Raw genomic sequence first — 16,866 nt, forward strand, 5'->3', positions numbered from 1 at the left:
CTAAGGAATGTTCTGGCAAGCCCTAATCCTCTTGTCTGTTCTAGCAAAGTACGAGCCAAAACTGGCCTTTATTTGCATAGCAAGTGACAAAGCCGCAATGTTCACTGCCTAATATATCTTTCTGCTCTTTACCTGTTTATAGCGGAAGAGTCTATGAAGTTATAGATCTTCTCTGTCTATGTCTGTCATAGGATGTAAAAGCGATAATTTACACTCTTTCTGAACTACTTTGGGGGTCTTTAAACACTTGACACTTCGCAAACACACACAAAAAAAAAGTATTGTAAGCAGCATTTTTGTCTCAAAGCATTACCTCAGTAAGAAGCAGACTTTTCTTTTTAGCTAAATAACAAACGCCACAGCTGGATACCTGAATCTAAATCTCTGTAGGAAAAAAGAACCAAAAGATTATCTTATATGCAACCATGAAATGATCTTTCAAATCCATGAAATGCCATATCTATACAAAATCTTACAGTACTCTAGGTCTGCTTGGAGTGAAGTCTCCTTAAACCCTTAGTTTATTCAGGTATGGAAATATTTTCTACAGAAACAAATTCATTCGGAGGCAAATCATAAACTGTGCCCTTTTTATTAAAATAATAAATTGGTCCCTATGAATGTACATCAAAGAAAAGACATCATTTGATGAATACATGTCATCCAGTAGAACAAAGTACTTCATATGGCAGAACAACTAGTGATTTCAAAATGGCACAAATCTGTCTCCTAATAAAGAGATGACATTTTCCTCCCTTTTTTTTTTTTTTTTTTTTTTTTTAGAACAACTGTCATATTCCTCGCTGTGTATTATTAGCGTAAATTTGGTCTCTGTCACGTTTGCTGTCCTTTTGTTTCCCCTTAAACTCACTCTCTTTCCAGACTGCACATTTTTTGAGACAAATGACTCGACTTGTCTCTCCTTTATGCCTGAAGTTTGATCTAATACAACTGGTATGGTTTGAGCCTTTTTGTTAGTAATGAAATAAGGAAATGAAATCTCTTGGCACCACAAACAGAACACAAACCACTACATCCACATGTGAAAAATCCATTAGAGGTGAGAGGGTTCATATGTTTGTGGGTGAATTTGTGTTTGTTTGGGAGTGAGACAGAAAGAGAGGGAGAGCGCAAGAACTGGTTTGAACTCTGTGGTTTTTTTTTTATGGCTTTGCTTGAGGAATTGATTAATCAAATAAAACTTAATTGTGCAATTACACCAGAGTAAACATTTTCCAGTCATCTAATATGTTGCAGTGTTTGATGACATGGAACTAGTGGAGTTAGTAAATTATTTTCTGTCAACAATAATATGCTATTTTCTGTCAACAGTGACATGCTATTTTCGGCCTACTATGTTATATGAGGTTTAATGTCCACATTCACTCTTTACTGATAAAGGCAGAGCTGTATATGAACTAAACTGTGGACTTAGTTCAATTATACTCTCTTTCAACTAATTGTAAATCAAGAGCTTTTCATTTGTGAATAGTTTAAGCCAAGATTTGTTTTTTTGTTTTTTTTTTTGAATTTCAAATAACATGATAAGCAGGCTGGGAGTGTCTTTTGAGGACAAATTAACTTACTGTCCAGTGGCTTAAAAGTAAAAACTTTCCAAGTAAACAGTGGAAACCGGCCAAGTGACACAAACATTGTAATGATTGGTTAAGTGGTGAGCAAACATTGATGACATTTCAAGGGATGTTGACATGATTGAATCATTGCCTCTTAAAGTTTTATACATATATATATGTGTGTATATATATATATATATATATATATATATATATATATATATATATATATATAAAAATGAGTGAGTCATTGAAATGATCCACTCTGGGACTGTATATTTTAAAAAAAAGTTTCTATACAACATTTGCTTTGTGGTTAATGTAACATCATGCTTGGATAATGCAATGACAGATTCGCGATAAGATATTTCCTTTTACTCACAGTGCATGAAGTCACACGCTTTAGCCCTGTTTAAAGTTTAAGTGTAAACCTCACAATGTCATTGAGGGAGATAACACAGATCTGTTTGTTGGCAAACAACACCGGTTTCAACTATGTGCAGCTGAAATCCTCTTATGTTGATATATTGCCATCCGAGGGTATCTTGACCCTGTTCTTTTATTCTGTCCACTTTGTTTCACCAGTTTTGTCTGATGTGATCACATTTTACAAAGGCTGTAACTGACCCACAGCCCTCTATACAGCATGTTGACGAATGAAGTCTTTCTCTGTAACCCGCAGAGAGATGTTACATCATTTTTACCTTCGTGATTTGAACACATTTTGGAGATGAAAGGCATACTGCAAACTTTTGCAGTGACCTGCTAATAAAACTGACCCCAAAAATGAACTGATGATTTTCAAGTGATCTTTGGGCGGGAGTGTCTTTTCTTTATCACGTATGGTGGAATGCTACGTATTATTCCGAATGAGATGACTTCGTCATAGGACTGTTTACAGTCAGGGACAAGAGCTACTTGCTTGCTTAATAGTACAGTATCTGTTTTAGCAGCAAAAGATCACAAGTGGATTTCCCCCATTTGTGAAACTATTTATTTGAGATGGATGGTCGTAAGGTTTTATATGTCATCAGCGTTCTGGTCCACGGGCAAGTCTGGACATGCCTGTACAAGTTGCACATAACGGTACATAAGGAGTATTCTTCGCTTAAACAACAGCGCATGTGGCAGTTTTGTAAAAATAACTGTCTCAAAATGTGTCTCTAGCGATGGCAGTAGGGTTTTTTTTTTTTTTTTAAATAAGAAACTATTTCACTTTTTTTCTTTCCAAAAACCCTACCATATATATCACATTACATTCTGCGTTAAAGTCATACTCTTCTAGGCCCCTCCAGCATCGATTGGTAATACTTACTTCTATGCAAGGCGGGCTCTCGTGTATTGGTCTCTATTCAACACGTCACCGCTCCTCATATTTATTTAACAAGGAGGCAGCGGCTACGGGGAACTGGCTGCTTCTGGTTTCGCAGCACACATATACAAAGCACAACCGGAGACACAAGGAAAACACAAAGAGACGAAGAGCGCTGACAGGTTTAACACTGAAGACGAAAGGAGTGAGGTAACCGCATTTTTACATATGTTAAGCTCACCGCAGCAAAATACCAGAGTCGTGGCTCCGTCATTATTTTCATGCCGGGTGTAAATATATTTATGACATGTAAACAAAACTGACAAGCAGCTGTCATCACTCGATGTTTGTGGCCGTGTTGTTTCAGAAGTAGTCTAATCAAGTTGATGAAGACAAAATTTGATCTAAAGGGTAATTTCTCTCAGTTTTTCTCCTTCTATGAAGACTACGGTAGACATCTCGTTGTTGCCTTTCAGAACTGTGTGGAACCTGCTCTGATTCGGATTTCATCTTGATAAGAGAGAGAGAGAAAAAAGACTATAGTAAACTGATGAAGGGCTTTTTTCATAGTTGATATTAACAGCAATCCTTAATATTTTTCCCGTATATGTCTTTGTCTTAGACAGACAATGGTACTCCTACGTGGCAGGGCTGATACCCTGTTGTAGCCTGCTATGCGTAACTTCTGTCCGGTATAACACGAAACTTCTGGGAACTCATGTCAAATGACGTGTTTCTTGCCCACTTCTCGTCTCATCTTTGTCTATCCTAGCCTTTAACACGATTTTGTTCCTTAAAAAAATTCAAACTTCTTTATTTCACAAATAATCAAACAAAACGACTACAACGGCTAGATTTACTCTTCCTGTTAAAATAAATCTAACTGTACTGAAATTTGCTTAACAATAGGTAATTGTTCCGGTCTGAGATCAGTCAACGCAAAGATTTATTCATCGTCCCAACTGCGTAATAGATATCTAGTTATCTTTTGTAAAGGGACATCACTTACCTCAGCCAGTCACTGTTATCACATCTGATAACATTGACTCGTTTTGTTCATCCGTGAATGAACTGTGCTCGCTCCACTGTACAGAGATTTGTTCTGATTTTAGTACGACGCGCTAGTTAAAACAGAGCTTTGACCCGGCGTTTTGCCTACACACACACACACACACACACACACACACACACACACACACACACACACACACACACAGGGTATTCTCTCACTCCAGCCGAAACAGGCGAAGAGGAGGAGGGGGTTAGTTGGGGCAGCCCTTGGCTTTGGCCCCAAACCCTGTGTAGTTTTTAGTGTTCGGATGTGACTCGTCACTGTCAGTGCTTTCAACGAACAATTTGAAACCATAGAGATTGTGGCGCGATTGAACGGCTGTTGACAGACACCCTTTGTCCTCTCCGGCCTGCTACTGGAAAGGCGTGTATGTACAGTAGAGATGTAGGTTGCTTTTTCTAGGTCATGTGTAATGTCAGAACCCCCCACTCCCCCCACCCATTTCTATCCAGCCCACTCTTAATCTACGGACAGCGTGGAGCTAGGACAAGTGGCGTGCGTATTATCTTGCCAACCAGCCAGCGATAATGAACAGCGGTAAGAAAGGAATCCACAGATTTTAAAGAGGAATACCGATTTACCACTGTGGTCAGCCGCTATCCCCTGCTTCATGGTGGCTGAAAACCGCTCGTGTTTCCCCATTTATTTAGATCACTTCACGTGTATCACCGTGGTAGTAGGTTTTTGGTCATTTCTCTAGCCAGCGTTTTTGTTTTTTTGTTTTTTTTTAACACAAGTCTGACTGTCTTATTTGTGGAATGTATACTGGTAATGTATAGATTCTATACAGGAGACAAAATACAGGAGACCTCTGGACTATAGTAAGACAGCTCTCTATTTTTACTTGAGTCATCTTCTGATGGCACAGGGGCAGAAGAATAGGAAACGTTTTATATTTGCCCTATCTTTCTTGTTGTTTCCTCTGGCTTGAGGAGAAGTGACCTTCCGTCTTTGCCTTGAAATAGCACGCTAGAAGGATTCTTGGTCATGCTTAAAATTAGAACGATTCTTCCTTCCTTACCCCGAGATGCCTCCTTTTCTTTTCTTTTCTTTTCTTTTCTTTTCTTTTCTTTTTCCTTTTTTCTGAGAACTGTCAGTTTCCCTCTGGCTAAACAGAAAGGTGCTGCAGCTGTTTCCAATGTAAAGTCTTAGTAAACCAAGTTCACAGGGTCAATGGAGTTTCCACACAGAAATCCTGCTGCTATTTCAGAGTGTGTCTGTTACACATCAGGCTCACACGCGCACACACAGACACACACACACACACACACACACAGAGCTTGGCTTCACACACTCGTGTGGGGTCTGGAGAGGTGCTTCACACTCAGGTTATCTGTCACTCTCTCTTTGCCTAATGGATCACCCTCTGGTACACATCAAAGAACCTCTCTACAGGAGAGTCTGTCTCCGGTTAAGATTTACATTCAACCGGTGAATGGGCCCCCTTCTGCCTTCACTTTAGTCTCACAGGAAATATCTCAGTGACCCACAAAAGGCCCATGTTGACATTACGCTGTCCTGTTTCCTCAAGGGGCACTTCAGCGATGACGCATCGGTAAGCATTGCGACGTAGGCAAAAAAAAAAAAAAAAAACTCCACTTCCACAAAACAGAACAGCCAGAGCCATACACGCAAATAGGTTACAGATTTGTTTAACGGTTCGAGTGAGGGCTGGAAGAGTTTATTTGTTTTTCCTGTAGCCGTAGACAACCGCATGGGCGACCTGTAGTTAAACCTGCGGCTAGTGCTTCCTGCTTAAACTTGAGAAAAAAATGAATACAGGTGGAGGTACTTTGCGAACAGTAGGTTATGAACTGTTAATTCTGTTGTAACCATTGAACCTTGATGTGGCTTTATAGATAGGGGTGTTTTGATGATGATGATGATGATGATGATGATGTTTAAGTGTCCTCACTTCACGCTGTCCTTCCTCTCTCCCGCAAATTACGAGAGAAATGATTTCCGGCCAGTCCTGTATTTGCACTTGTTGAATTTTTTTTTTTTTTTTTTGCGAACTTAAATTGTGTTTGGTCAGTAATCAGAGAGAGCTTTTTTGTGAAATGAAAGCTGTTCAGTGAACGTTACGACCGTCCTCGCCTCTTTTCACTCTCTGATTTCTATTTTTCATTAGTCTGATAACATGACACATGTAACACCAAACAATCGGTTAATTCGTTTATTAATATAGTTCCCATACGCCTACATACAATTAATCCCTTTAACGTATGTGTTATTGTATTTATAATTGCATATAGGTAAATTCCTGACCTCTCTACATATGCAGTGTACCATACACTTCCACTTCACTTGTCATGAACAATAATGAGTGTTTGGCTGATGGGAAGGATGTGGTATGGGATGTTTGGCTTTACAACTGTCTCCTATGCCCATATGGTCTCCGTTCGTACAGTGAGAGGCTATAATGAGCTTGGCACGTTTTGGTGAACAGCTTGATGTCATTAATGTATGTTTTCGCCAGTCAGCAAAGCTCTCAGTAGACTCATTCATTTGTCCGAGGAAGGAGGTGAAGGGTGCTTAGGCCGGTGATGGGGTGACAGGCCTTTTGTTTGTTTGTTTGTTTGTTTGTTTGTTTGTTTATTTATATGGAGTCTCTGTCCCATAGTGTATGCGGGAGTTTGTGTGCGAGTGAGCGGGTGCACATGCACGTGAACACGACGGCGTGTCCGGGGTTGCCGTAGCGATGTGCTGGACACGGTTGCGGTGCGCGCGTATAGAATGCAAAACGTTGTTAAGGTGGGATGTTGATGGGAACAGATGTTTGACAGTAAGCAGAACATGGTAGGGTTTTATCATGTTTACGATGAAATGAACAGAGCTACGCTGGCAGGTCTGTTTAGTCTGTTCCATAATAACACTAAGCCTACCCTAAACCTTCCCACTTCCTTCTCTCCCTTCTAAACACCTCTTTTCCGCTGCCTGCTTTTTGTCTGCTAGGTCCTCTCATCTGAGATGCACTTGGCTGTGTGTGTGTGTGTGTGTGTGTGTGGAGATGATTAGAAGAAAGCCCTTGTTTGAGCTAAAACCTTTCATTTGTCTGTAGCTCACCTCAGTGCAGAACCAAAAGAAGAAGACGCACACATCATCTTTCGTTGTCGATTAGAGTAATGACTTACGCGACACAAGCTTTCAAAGAATCTATTACCTCCCCTGTATTGAAAACACATTCACTGCGTCTCCTTTTAGAGAGGCCAAAAGCCATTCAGATCAAACCAATGTATCTGGGAAAGAAAAGCTCCCTTTGACCCTCTTTGTTTTAGTAATCATTTCTGTGGCAGCACCATAGGCCTTTCAGCCTGCATCTATGTATTTATATATAGAGATATGATGTTCTATTTTCAGAATGAGCTGATGTCATAAAGGGTGTTTGTTGAAAGGAACTTTTGTTGTGTACAGGGCTTTGAAGTCCTGGCAGGAAGAAGTGGAATGGTCGCTGTCTCCACAGTCCTATCTTTGCTGGAGGACACTGCATATTATCCTGTCTTTTTTTTTTTTTATCTCCCCTTTCTTTTCAGATCCCCTAGAAGCAGGGCTTGGACGGCATGCAAAGTTGTGAAATATCGTCAGACGGCACTGATGATCCCCTTAGTAGTGGCATACGAAGGCATCGACAACCTCGAATAGTAGTGATCGGAGCTGGATTAGCCGGACTTGCTACAGCCAAAACCCTATTGGAGAACGGCTTCACAAATGTCCTAGTATTAGAAGCGTCTGACCGCATCGGAGGCAGAGTTCAAAGCATTCAGCTCGGTGAGCATAACACATCTTTTTAGGTAGACCAGAGGGTTAATGTCAGATATCAGTGACAGACGTAGCTGATATTCCTCTTTGGACATAAACTGTGCCTGTATTGGCCGCAGAATGGTTTCCTCAGATTGACTGTTCAATCCAATACAACTCGGAATCTGTTCCTGTTTGAAAAACCTACAGTAATATGTAGATTGGGACAGCTTAATTAGCCAGTATTGGGGTGCATCCTATTAAACACAGTATTAGGCAGGGTGTGAGGTATGGACTTTTTTTTTGTGTGTGTGATTTGGAATGCTTTAATGTTTCCATAGGCCGTTTAAATAACCTTGGAAGAGTACAAAAAGTTCTTAACAAACACACAAAGCAGACAAATATGATAAATTGTATTTTCTTCCAAAGCAGGATTAGAGAAACCAATAGTTGTACCTATTCACATGTCTAGTAGATAGACTTGTTTATTTGCGGTATAATTACAGCATTGGAGAGCAAGCTGTTTCCTCAGCCAGATTTAGAATGAACAGCAATCATAAATAATGAACCAGCACATTCTTGGCTAGCTCCTCTAAAGAAACATCTTACCTCCTCAGGCTAGTCAGCTTAGTGCTCCTGTCTGAGGTGTTTAAGTCCGTCAACTCTCTCGCTCTCTTAGGAAAAGCCACTTTGGAACTCGGAGCCACCTGGATCCATGGAGCCAACGGAAACCCAGTGTACCACCTGGCAGAGGACAACAGGCTGCTGGAACACACCACGGACGAGGAGAGGAGTGTGGGACGCATCAGCCTCTACGCCAAGAACGGTGTGGCCCATTACCTGACCAACAATGGCAAGAGGATTCCCAAAGACCTGGTGGAGGAGTTCAGTGACCTGTACAACGAGGTGAGGGGAGAGGGTTTTTTTTTTTTTTTCCCCCAGCTGCCTGCTTTTCGCCCCCAGGGTACACTCCTCTGAGTCCTAGTCATTGATTTTTTTTCAAAAGTTAATCTTTGCTCACCTCCGCTGAAATCCCTCGAAGAACTCTTAAAAACACACACCATTCCTTTACCTTTTTTTTTTTTTTTTCGTGGAGAGCTAGCCTTTTGTCTCTCTGACTTTTCTGAGCAGAGACTCCTTCATTTATATTACTACGGTTTTTCCAGCGCTGGCTGTAGATGACGGTAATTACCCATGCCGACGTGGAAAGCACTTCTCCATACTTACTCTTGCTTTTTCGCAATTCGTGGAGGACCTGACCAGGCAGGGTGGTTTGGCATTGAAAATGCCTTTATCTGTACCATATGCCCAGGTCATTCGCGTGACCCAGTTAGCTGACTGCAATCATTAGGCTCTTAATATAAACACTGCTGACTTCATTCTTTCTCTTTGGTTTCCTAGAAATAGTTGCACTTTGGAATAAGGGCTACTCAAAACAAAGAGGTTGAACTCAAAAACTGGTTGGACACAAAGTACCTAACCTATAAAACCACAACATGATATGAACAGTTCTTCTCAGTTTTATGTGAGGCTTGTGTTCAGCTGTGTGTGTGTGTGTGTGTGTGTGTGTGTGTGTGTGTGTGTGATGGTTAATCCTGAACATCAGCAGTGGTTTTTTTTTGTACCACCTCTTCCCCATATCACGTTTCAGCACAAATGTAATTTCAGTGAACAAATTCCTGGTGTCAAGTGTGTACTTTTTACAAACTTTACACCCAGAAAGATGCCAAAGACTCCACATCACCACATACCTCTTTGCAGTGACTGTAAGAAGATACGAAAATGTGGCCGAAAGAAAAAAAAAAAAAAAGAAAAAAAAAAAAAAACTGCAGTAAGGTAATTGTCTGTTTTTTGTCAGAGTTTGGCTTTTTGTCTGCGGAGGAGCGTGCATAAAAAAACGAACAGACTGAAACGGCCCCTGTGTCCGTGGCCTATATTTTCTTGGCAGAGCTCCTGTCTGCGTGTCATTTGGTGTAACTTAGCCTGTTCCTGACCCTCCAGGCTGACTTGCTTTCCACTGTACAGATTGCTCAATCACTCCCGTGACTCACTGATCTCACAGAAAGGCTGTCTTTACCCCGCCCCCCCCCTACACACACACACACACACACACACACACACACACGCAGTCACACAGACACGCACGAACGCGCACACACACACACACACACACAATACGCGTCAGCCTTCTCATGCATGTGAGCTCTAGGACAATAAAGCAAACACTCATTTTGGCTCTTTATCCTGAACAGTCTTTGTCAGCCATTCAGTTCCTCAGTGGCCCTACTCATGTAAGAACTACTTCAATGACTATTACAATAGATAGTTTGTTTCATTTTTCTCTCCCTCTCTCTCTCTCCCTCCCTCTTTCTCTTTCTGTAATAGGTGTATGAGCTGACTCAGGAATTTTTCCAGAATGGGAAACCCGTAGGAGCTGAGAGTCAGAACAGCGTTGGGATCTTCACTCGAGATTTCATGCGCAAGAGGATCATGTTGGATCCTGACGACTCAGATACCACCAAGCAACTCAAACTGTCCATGCTACAACAGTACCTCAAGGTAAAAAAAAAAAAAAAGAAGAAGAAGAAAAAGAGAAAACGCCTCAGGGATTCATTCCGTTCTCACAAGCAGATGTCATGGTTTTTTTTTTTTTATTAATGATTTACAGGATGAAGCGTTGTCATCTTCCAATCACTGAAATAACAAACGTCATTTAAGATACTGTTGTGAAACGCACGGTAGAACAGTTTTATCAGTGGCACAACTGTGACAGCGCTTCGAACAATTTGCACTGCCGTAAAAAAGCATACTTTATTGGAATTCACCAGCTCTCTTACAACATCATCTGTGTTATTTCTTTTTCTTGTTGGTCGTACGGCTGTGTGGAAACCGCATTGCTCAATATTCGTGTGCGGTTCAAACCAGTTGAAACAAAAGGAGTGTTTTTGCGAGCAACGCTGAAAATGAAAGTAGCTGTCTAAACAAGCTGAGAGGATGGTGTGGCAAGCTTAGGTGAAGTCATTTAAATATAGCTGTTAGGTAGCGTTACTGACTGACTGCCATGGCGACGGAGAACCCGAGGTCTTTGTCCTCGTGTGTTCGTTAAGGAGAGCGTTTCTCAGCTGTACACTGAGAAACTGGTTTAGTCCAGAAAAGAAAGAGAAACCGAAAAAAAATAATTATTATTATTAAAAAAAAAAAAAAAAACAAAGATTCAGAGAAGAAAAAAAGTCTGGGAGCACGACTCGTTCTCTGGGATTTAATGACGACCCAAGATTACACTGCACTGCATCACCAGAATCAACTCTTGAGAGGCTAAATAGCGTCTTCTCTCGACCTTATTTGTTTAATTCAAGGCTGTAGCAACACCTCCCTTGTATTGTTGATCGTTCGTTACGTTTGATTAGTCGTAGTAATTACAAGTCACTTTATTGATGGTTAGGAAGCGAGGCAGACAGATTGGGGGGGGGGGGGTCTCCTCCATTGCAGCGTTAGATGTTCAGGAAAGAGATGGAGACAGACAGTAACGCTTCCGACGCTCCCTGTTTACAGACGGATGCGTTGTTTTTAAACCAGGATTTTCTACATTCTTGTTCTGCTTCCCTCTGAAACGGCCTGTCATTGTACTAGAACGCTCTCCAGGAAATTTGAGAGGATTCTCAAAACTACACAAATCTAATTATTAACAACGGTGAGGGCTGCAGTGATGGAATGCTGAGAATAGAAACAACTGTTTACTAAGACAATGGCTGGAATTAAAGCTAAAAAAAAACATCTAATTGGTGACAATGTTGGTTTGGATGCGAAATATAAAAAAAACAAAGAAACTTTTTAATGAATAATTTTGATTTTCAGCCCTTTTAAAATATGAATCTTTTAGTGTTTTTTTAAAGCATTTTGTACCAAGTACTTTTTATAACTGCTGTAAATTATACATTTACTTAAGGTCAAGCTTTTCAAAATACCGTACAAAATATCAAAATATCACTGGCGCTTTGTGGAATGCGTCTGAATGTTTTTTTCTCATAGAATCATAAGAATCATTAGAATTAGAGATGATTTTGGCTTTGTGTTCATATCTGTGTGTTTGTGTGTGCGTGTATGTGTGTTCGTGCGTGTGTGTGTGTGTGTTTTTCCCGTCAGGTTGAGAGCTGTGAGAGTAGCTCTGCCAGCATGGACGAGGTGTCGCTGAGCGAATTCGGCGAGTGGACGGAGATCCCCGGCGCCCACCACGTCATCCCCACCGGCTTCATCAAAGTGGTGGAGCTCTTGGCTCGCGACATCCCCGACCGCGTGCTACGTCTGGGCAAACCGGTGCGCCGCATCCACTGGAACTACAGTTCCCAGGATGCCGAGGAGATCGCCGGCACCGACGACGACCACAACAACCACAACCGGGACGACCAGCCGGGCCCGCCCCCGGTCCGCGTGGAATGTGAGGACGGCGAGTGGCTCCCCGCGGACCACGTGGTGGTGACGGCTTCGCTCGGCGTCCTGAAGAAGAGCCACGAGACGCTGTTTTCGCCCGGGCTGCCGCTCGACAAGGTGCTAGCCATCCAGAAGCTCGGGATCAGCACGACCGACAAGATCTTTCTGGAATTCGCCGAGCCGTTCTGGAGCCCGGAGTGCAACAGCATCCAGTTCGTCTGGGAGGACGAGGCTCACCTGGAGCAGCTGACCTACCCGGAGGAGCTGTGGTACCGGAAGATCTGCAGTTTCGACGTGCTGTACCCGCCCGAGCGTTACGGCTACATGCTGAGCGGCTGGATCTGCGGAGACGAGGCCCTGCGGATGGAACGCTGCGACGACGAAACCGTGGCCGAAATCTGCACTGAGCTCCTCCGCAAGTTCACAGGTGTGTGTGTGTGTGTGTGTGTGTATGTGTGTGTAAGAGAGAGAGAGAAAATACTGAGAAATAATGAGAAACTTCGGTCATGCATTTTCACGTTATATTAGGATTTTCTCTCTCTCTCTCTCTCTCTCTCTCTCTGTGTGTGTTTGTGTGTCTGTGTGTGGTGTTGAGCCCTGGCCCTTTACAAACACAGTTCAAACCCACCTCCTTTGCTGCCAAGTTTCAATTATTAATCTGCTATCGATATTAGAATGATAGCTCTCGGCTAGCTGGGAGTATTGGAAATCTGCCTTCTGCTGTCAGGCTTCATTAAGTGAACCAAAGACAATTCAGCAGTGCGGTGACTCACTCGTGTGCCATTCCACCTTCAGCTGGACCACTCAGTAGAGGAAATGATGTCATAAGATCCCGTCTCCAGGGCTCTGTCATTTTGTCAGAGCAAAGTTCAAGGAGGTCTGTGAGACGAGTCATACTGACAACTTTACAAGCAGCTTATGCGTTTCATCCCAATTCAGGTCAGAGCAGGCACACCAAAGGCAATGCCCAGCCTTTGAATCAGCATGATTTATATAACGCTGACATAGTCAATGCCCAGCCTTTGAATCATGGTTACATGATGTATGTAAGTCTATGTAAGGCGAATAGACGGATGCAATAACCGGTTATAATATGTGAATATGAGCAGTGGGAGTGGTCATAGAAAACCAAATTTGAGACCCTCTGTTCTGCTTAGCATTGCATATGACGTACATTCTCTTTTAAATTGTCTAAATAATTGAATGTGTACCAGAAGGTGTTCAGTTGACTAACTAATTCTTTAGGCTTTTAACACATAGCTGTTGATCTTTGGCAACTGTAAGCTGTATAATATCTACTTGTCTTTTTTGAGGATAGAAAAATGAGACAGAAATAGATCTCATTTAGATGAGATGGCGGTTGACCTGTCGCTCAGTGTAAGAGAAAAGAAAAAAAGAAAGGGGAAAAAAAAACCAACTAGTTCTTTGGCTTGAATGTCAACGTGCTGCCGAAGGCATGACAACACAGGGGAGTATCTCACTTGTTTTTCAGCGTGTAATGTGACCTCATGTTTGACCCCCTCGAAGGCGGTCCTTCACTTACTCTTAATTATGATTTACGTCACTAGTCTCTGTCCCACCCAGTGGCTCTCAAGCCGCAATCATCGGTCCAGCTTCCTTTTCAGAGTAAACTGTTACTTTAAAAGAAATTGTTCATCTTTTAGACGATCTGACGCTACAAAACTCAAAAAAGGGATGTGCATGTGTGTGTGTGTGTGTGTGTGTGTGTGTGTGTGTGTGTCTGTGAGGGTGTGAGTGTGCTAGCATGTGTGATTTTTTTTTTTTTTTTCCGCAAAGGCTTTTTTACATGGTTGCCTTGACTACAAAGTTTCACAGAATGTTCTCAAAGAATAATTTGTTTCTGTCTCTCTGAGTTCTCTCTTTCTCACCCTCCTTGTCCCAGCTTTACCATACACCTCTCACCTGATCTACAGATCATTAAATCAGAGCACAGGGGTGTGTGTGTGTGTGTGTGTGTGTGTGTGTGTGTGTGTGTGTGTGTGTGTGTGTGTGTGTGTGTGAGTCCGTGTGTTGTAGCCTGGGGCAACCACGCTGAGCTTGTCTTTTCACGCTAAAGCTGATGTCACGTCTTGTTTGTAAGTCGTCACTCATTGTGATGTAGGTCAGTCCGTTTTAATCCTGTTTTGCTCGTAGATTCAGCGCAGACAGAACCTGCAGTCTGTCACACTTTTATCCTCTCCGCCACTTCATTAACGTGCGGAAATTCGAGTTAGATCGCTCCCGAATTCCAGCGTTTAGCAAGGTAGCATGCCACTCATCTTTACAGGTCTGCCCACCCTCCACAAACAGAACACAAAACAGAAGATTACTAACACAACCTGTTTTTTTTTTGGTCTGTGTGGGTGAATTGATATCATCTCCTTTTCAGTGAATCATAGAGAGAAATTCTTGGAAATATTTTTTGTGACCTGTTCCCTTTTTGCTCCCTAGGGGTTCACAGTGTCCTAATCTGCCGTAACGTAACAACCAACCAAACAATGAAGGAAATTCGTCCCTTTTTTTTTTTTTTTTTATTAGTGGCTGTTTACTGAGTGTAGGATAACTGGGGAGAATCCACAGCCCCTGTGAGTTGATGGAGTAGTGTGTGACTGGAGTCTGTGGGCATGGGTGGTATGGGGCTGTTTTAAGACTAATAGCTATGGGTACGTTATGGCCTCTTCAGTAGTCACAGTGGCAGATGGCTTCTGGGCTTTAGGGACACCTGCGTTCCCATGGGTTTTTTTGGGGTTTTTTTGCTGTTCACAATGTTCTGACCAAGAGAGGTAATGAGCGAGCAAGGTGGGGATGGGGGTCGGGGTGGAGTTGACGTAGAAGCGGAGATTAAAGCATGAATTTGTGTGGGACGCAATCATTTTAACGGTCCTAAAAGGAGAAAAAAAGAGCCCCCACCCAAACGCAACTCATCTGAAGTTGTTTTTGTTAACTGTCACCCTGACCTTTCCTTTTACTCACAGTTGGGATATTATCTGATGCCCCTTCCACAGGGAACCAGAACATTCCGAAACCTCGGCGGATCCTGCGCTCGTCCTGGGGCAGTAACCCGTACATCCGGGGTTCGTACTCCTTCACGCGCGTCGGCTCCAGCGGAGGAGATGTGGAGAAGCTGGCTATGCCGCTGCCTTCTGCCAAGAGCACCAAAGCTCCGGTAAACACACCCACCTCACACGCTGACTATTCACCGACACGCGTGTTTAATCATCAGAGTTTTATCTGACAAAGGACGTTTCGTTCCAATTAGAGATTAGAGTACAGACATTTAATCAGTTTTTATCTGGACATGAGAGATAACATCCACTGGGGGAGACAACATCCGCTGTCGCAGAGAATTTTCCTTGAACCTTTTTTTTTAGACCTCAATACCTCGATGTCTAACCCAAACTTTACACCCCCCCCCCCCCCCCCCCCCCCCCCAATTCTGTACATTTGATTCCAATTCTGTTGATCGTCATATCTGAGACACTTTGTTCCTCCTCTGACTCGTGTTCTCCCATAACGTTATCCACTGGACTCTATCAGTAAATGCAACTTCATGAATAGAACCATGAATATTAATGTGTGAGGATTCAGGATTCAGGATTCAGAGTGAGTGAGAGGGGGCAGTAGCAGAGCGCCGGTCGTGTTGATGTTTACACTGTGCTAAGAATGGAGATGTGTGTTTGTCGATTGAGTCCGCTCAGCGTTTTTAAATATGTCATGTCTCGGGGACACTGCTTTGGCTGGCAGACTGGTGTTTGTAACCCGAGCAGCGAGCCGAGAGTGTTTTGCGGTCTCTCTCTCTCGCTCTCTCTCTCTGTCTGTCTGTCTGTCTCTCTCTGAGTAAATGTCACTCTGTGTCCAATTAAGGGGTCTGGAAGGAAGAGTGTGGCCTTACAAAATACCCTGTTAAAAGAGCAAGACTCTTTCAGCATGGGAGAGAAGCTTTCCCCTCCAGAAAGAAAAGAGACGCAGGCTTAAAATAAACAGTCGCTGCTCCCGGGCAGTCGCAGCGTGCCGTACACCATATGCTGGGTCAGATTAACCTTAAGTGTCCCTCTGTTGGTTTTCATGCAGTCTCTGTCTCTCTCTCCCTGTCTCTCTCTCTCTCTGTCTCCCTCGCCCCCCTTTTTCTTCCTCCCAGCCTCTACAGGTGCTCTTCGCTGGTGAAGCCACTCACAGAAAATACTATTCCACTACCCACGGTGCTTTGCTGTCAGGTGAAAGAGAGGCTATACGCCTGATTGAGATGTACCAGGACCTCTACGGCGCAGAAACCACAAAGCCTAACATGTAAACAAACAAACAAACAAACAAACAAAAAAAAGAACCACTTACTAGTGATGACAAAAACATTTGTGTTTTTTTTTTTTTTTTGCTTTCTGTATTTTAAATAATTAAATTATATGTAAAGGCTAAGTAGGGGCATTAAAAAAAATGATGATAAGGAAAAATGAATCTTGTTTTTACCATATGTACTGTAGATTTAGAGCTTCGTAGATCTTACTTGACATGTACTGTACCAGGCTAACCAAGCCATCTCTGATCCCTCTCAGATTTTTTCCCCTTTTTTAATCAGTAAGTTAATATGTTTATAACACGTCTAATATGTTTTTTTTTTGTAAGTGCCTTCTGTATTTAATGTCATGTTATTAAAAACAAAAGAATAAAGAATGATAACAAATAAACTGTACATTCATGTGAAGACTGTCTCAGACTTTTTATCACCAAAGGAAAAAAGAATATTG

General features: G+C 42.4%; 1 protein-coding gene across 1 annotated transcript; it reads left to right on the forward strand.

The window, feature by feature from the left end:
* The first annotated feature begins 3,036 nt into the window (after positions 1-3,036).
* On the forward strand, positions 3,037-16,436 carry smox (spermine oxidase). Its single transcript, XM_030787928.1, has 7 exons — positions 3,037-3,096; positions 7,492-7,726; positions 8,376-8,602; positions 10,082-10,255; positions 11,840-12,551; positions 15,130-15,290; positions 16,263-16,436. Exons 2-7 carry the CDS (start codon positions 7,519-7,521, stop codon positions 16,413-16,415), a joined length of 1,635 nt encoding a protein of 544 aa, XP_030643788.1. The 5' UTR covers positions 3,037-3,096; positions 7,492-7,518; the 3' UTR covers positions 16,416-16,436.
* Positions 16,437-16,866: the final 430 nt, after the last annotated feature.

Source organism: Chanos chanos, chromosome 11 (genome assembly GCF_902362185.1).
Source record: "Chanos chanos chromosome 11, fChaCha1.1, whole genome shotgun sequence".
Taxonomy (NCBI): Eukaryota; Metazoa; Chordata; class Actinopteri; order Gonorynchiformes; family Chanidae; genus Chanos; species Chanos chanos.

What these genes read in the sequence shown, in the direction of transcription:
- smox (XM_030787928.1), top strand. Translation starts at nt 7,519, where the DNA reads ATGCAAAGTTGTGAAATATCGTCAGACGGCACTGATGATCCCCTTAGT. An exon ending in GCTCCTCCGCAAGTTCACAG is followed by an intron (nt 12,552 to 15,129) that starts GTGTGTGTGTGT and finishes CCCCTTCCACAG; the next exon opens with GGAACCAGAACATTCCGAAA. An exon ending in CCAAGAGCACCAAAGCTCCG is followed by an intron (nt 15,291 to 16,262) that starts GTAAACACACCC and finishes TCTTCCTCCCAG; the next exon opens with CCTCTACAGGTGCTCTTCGC.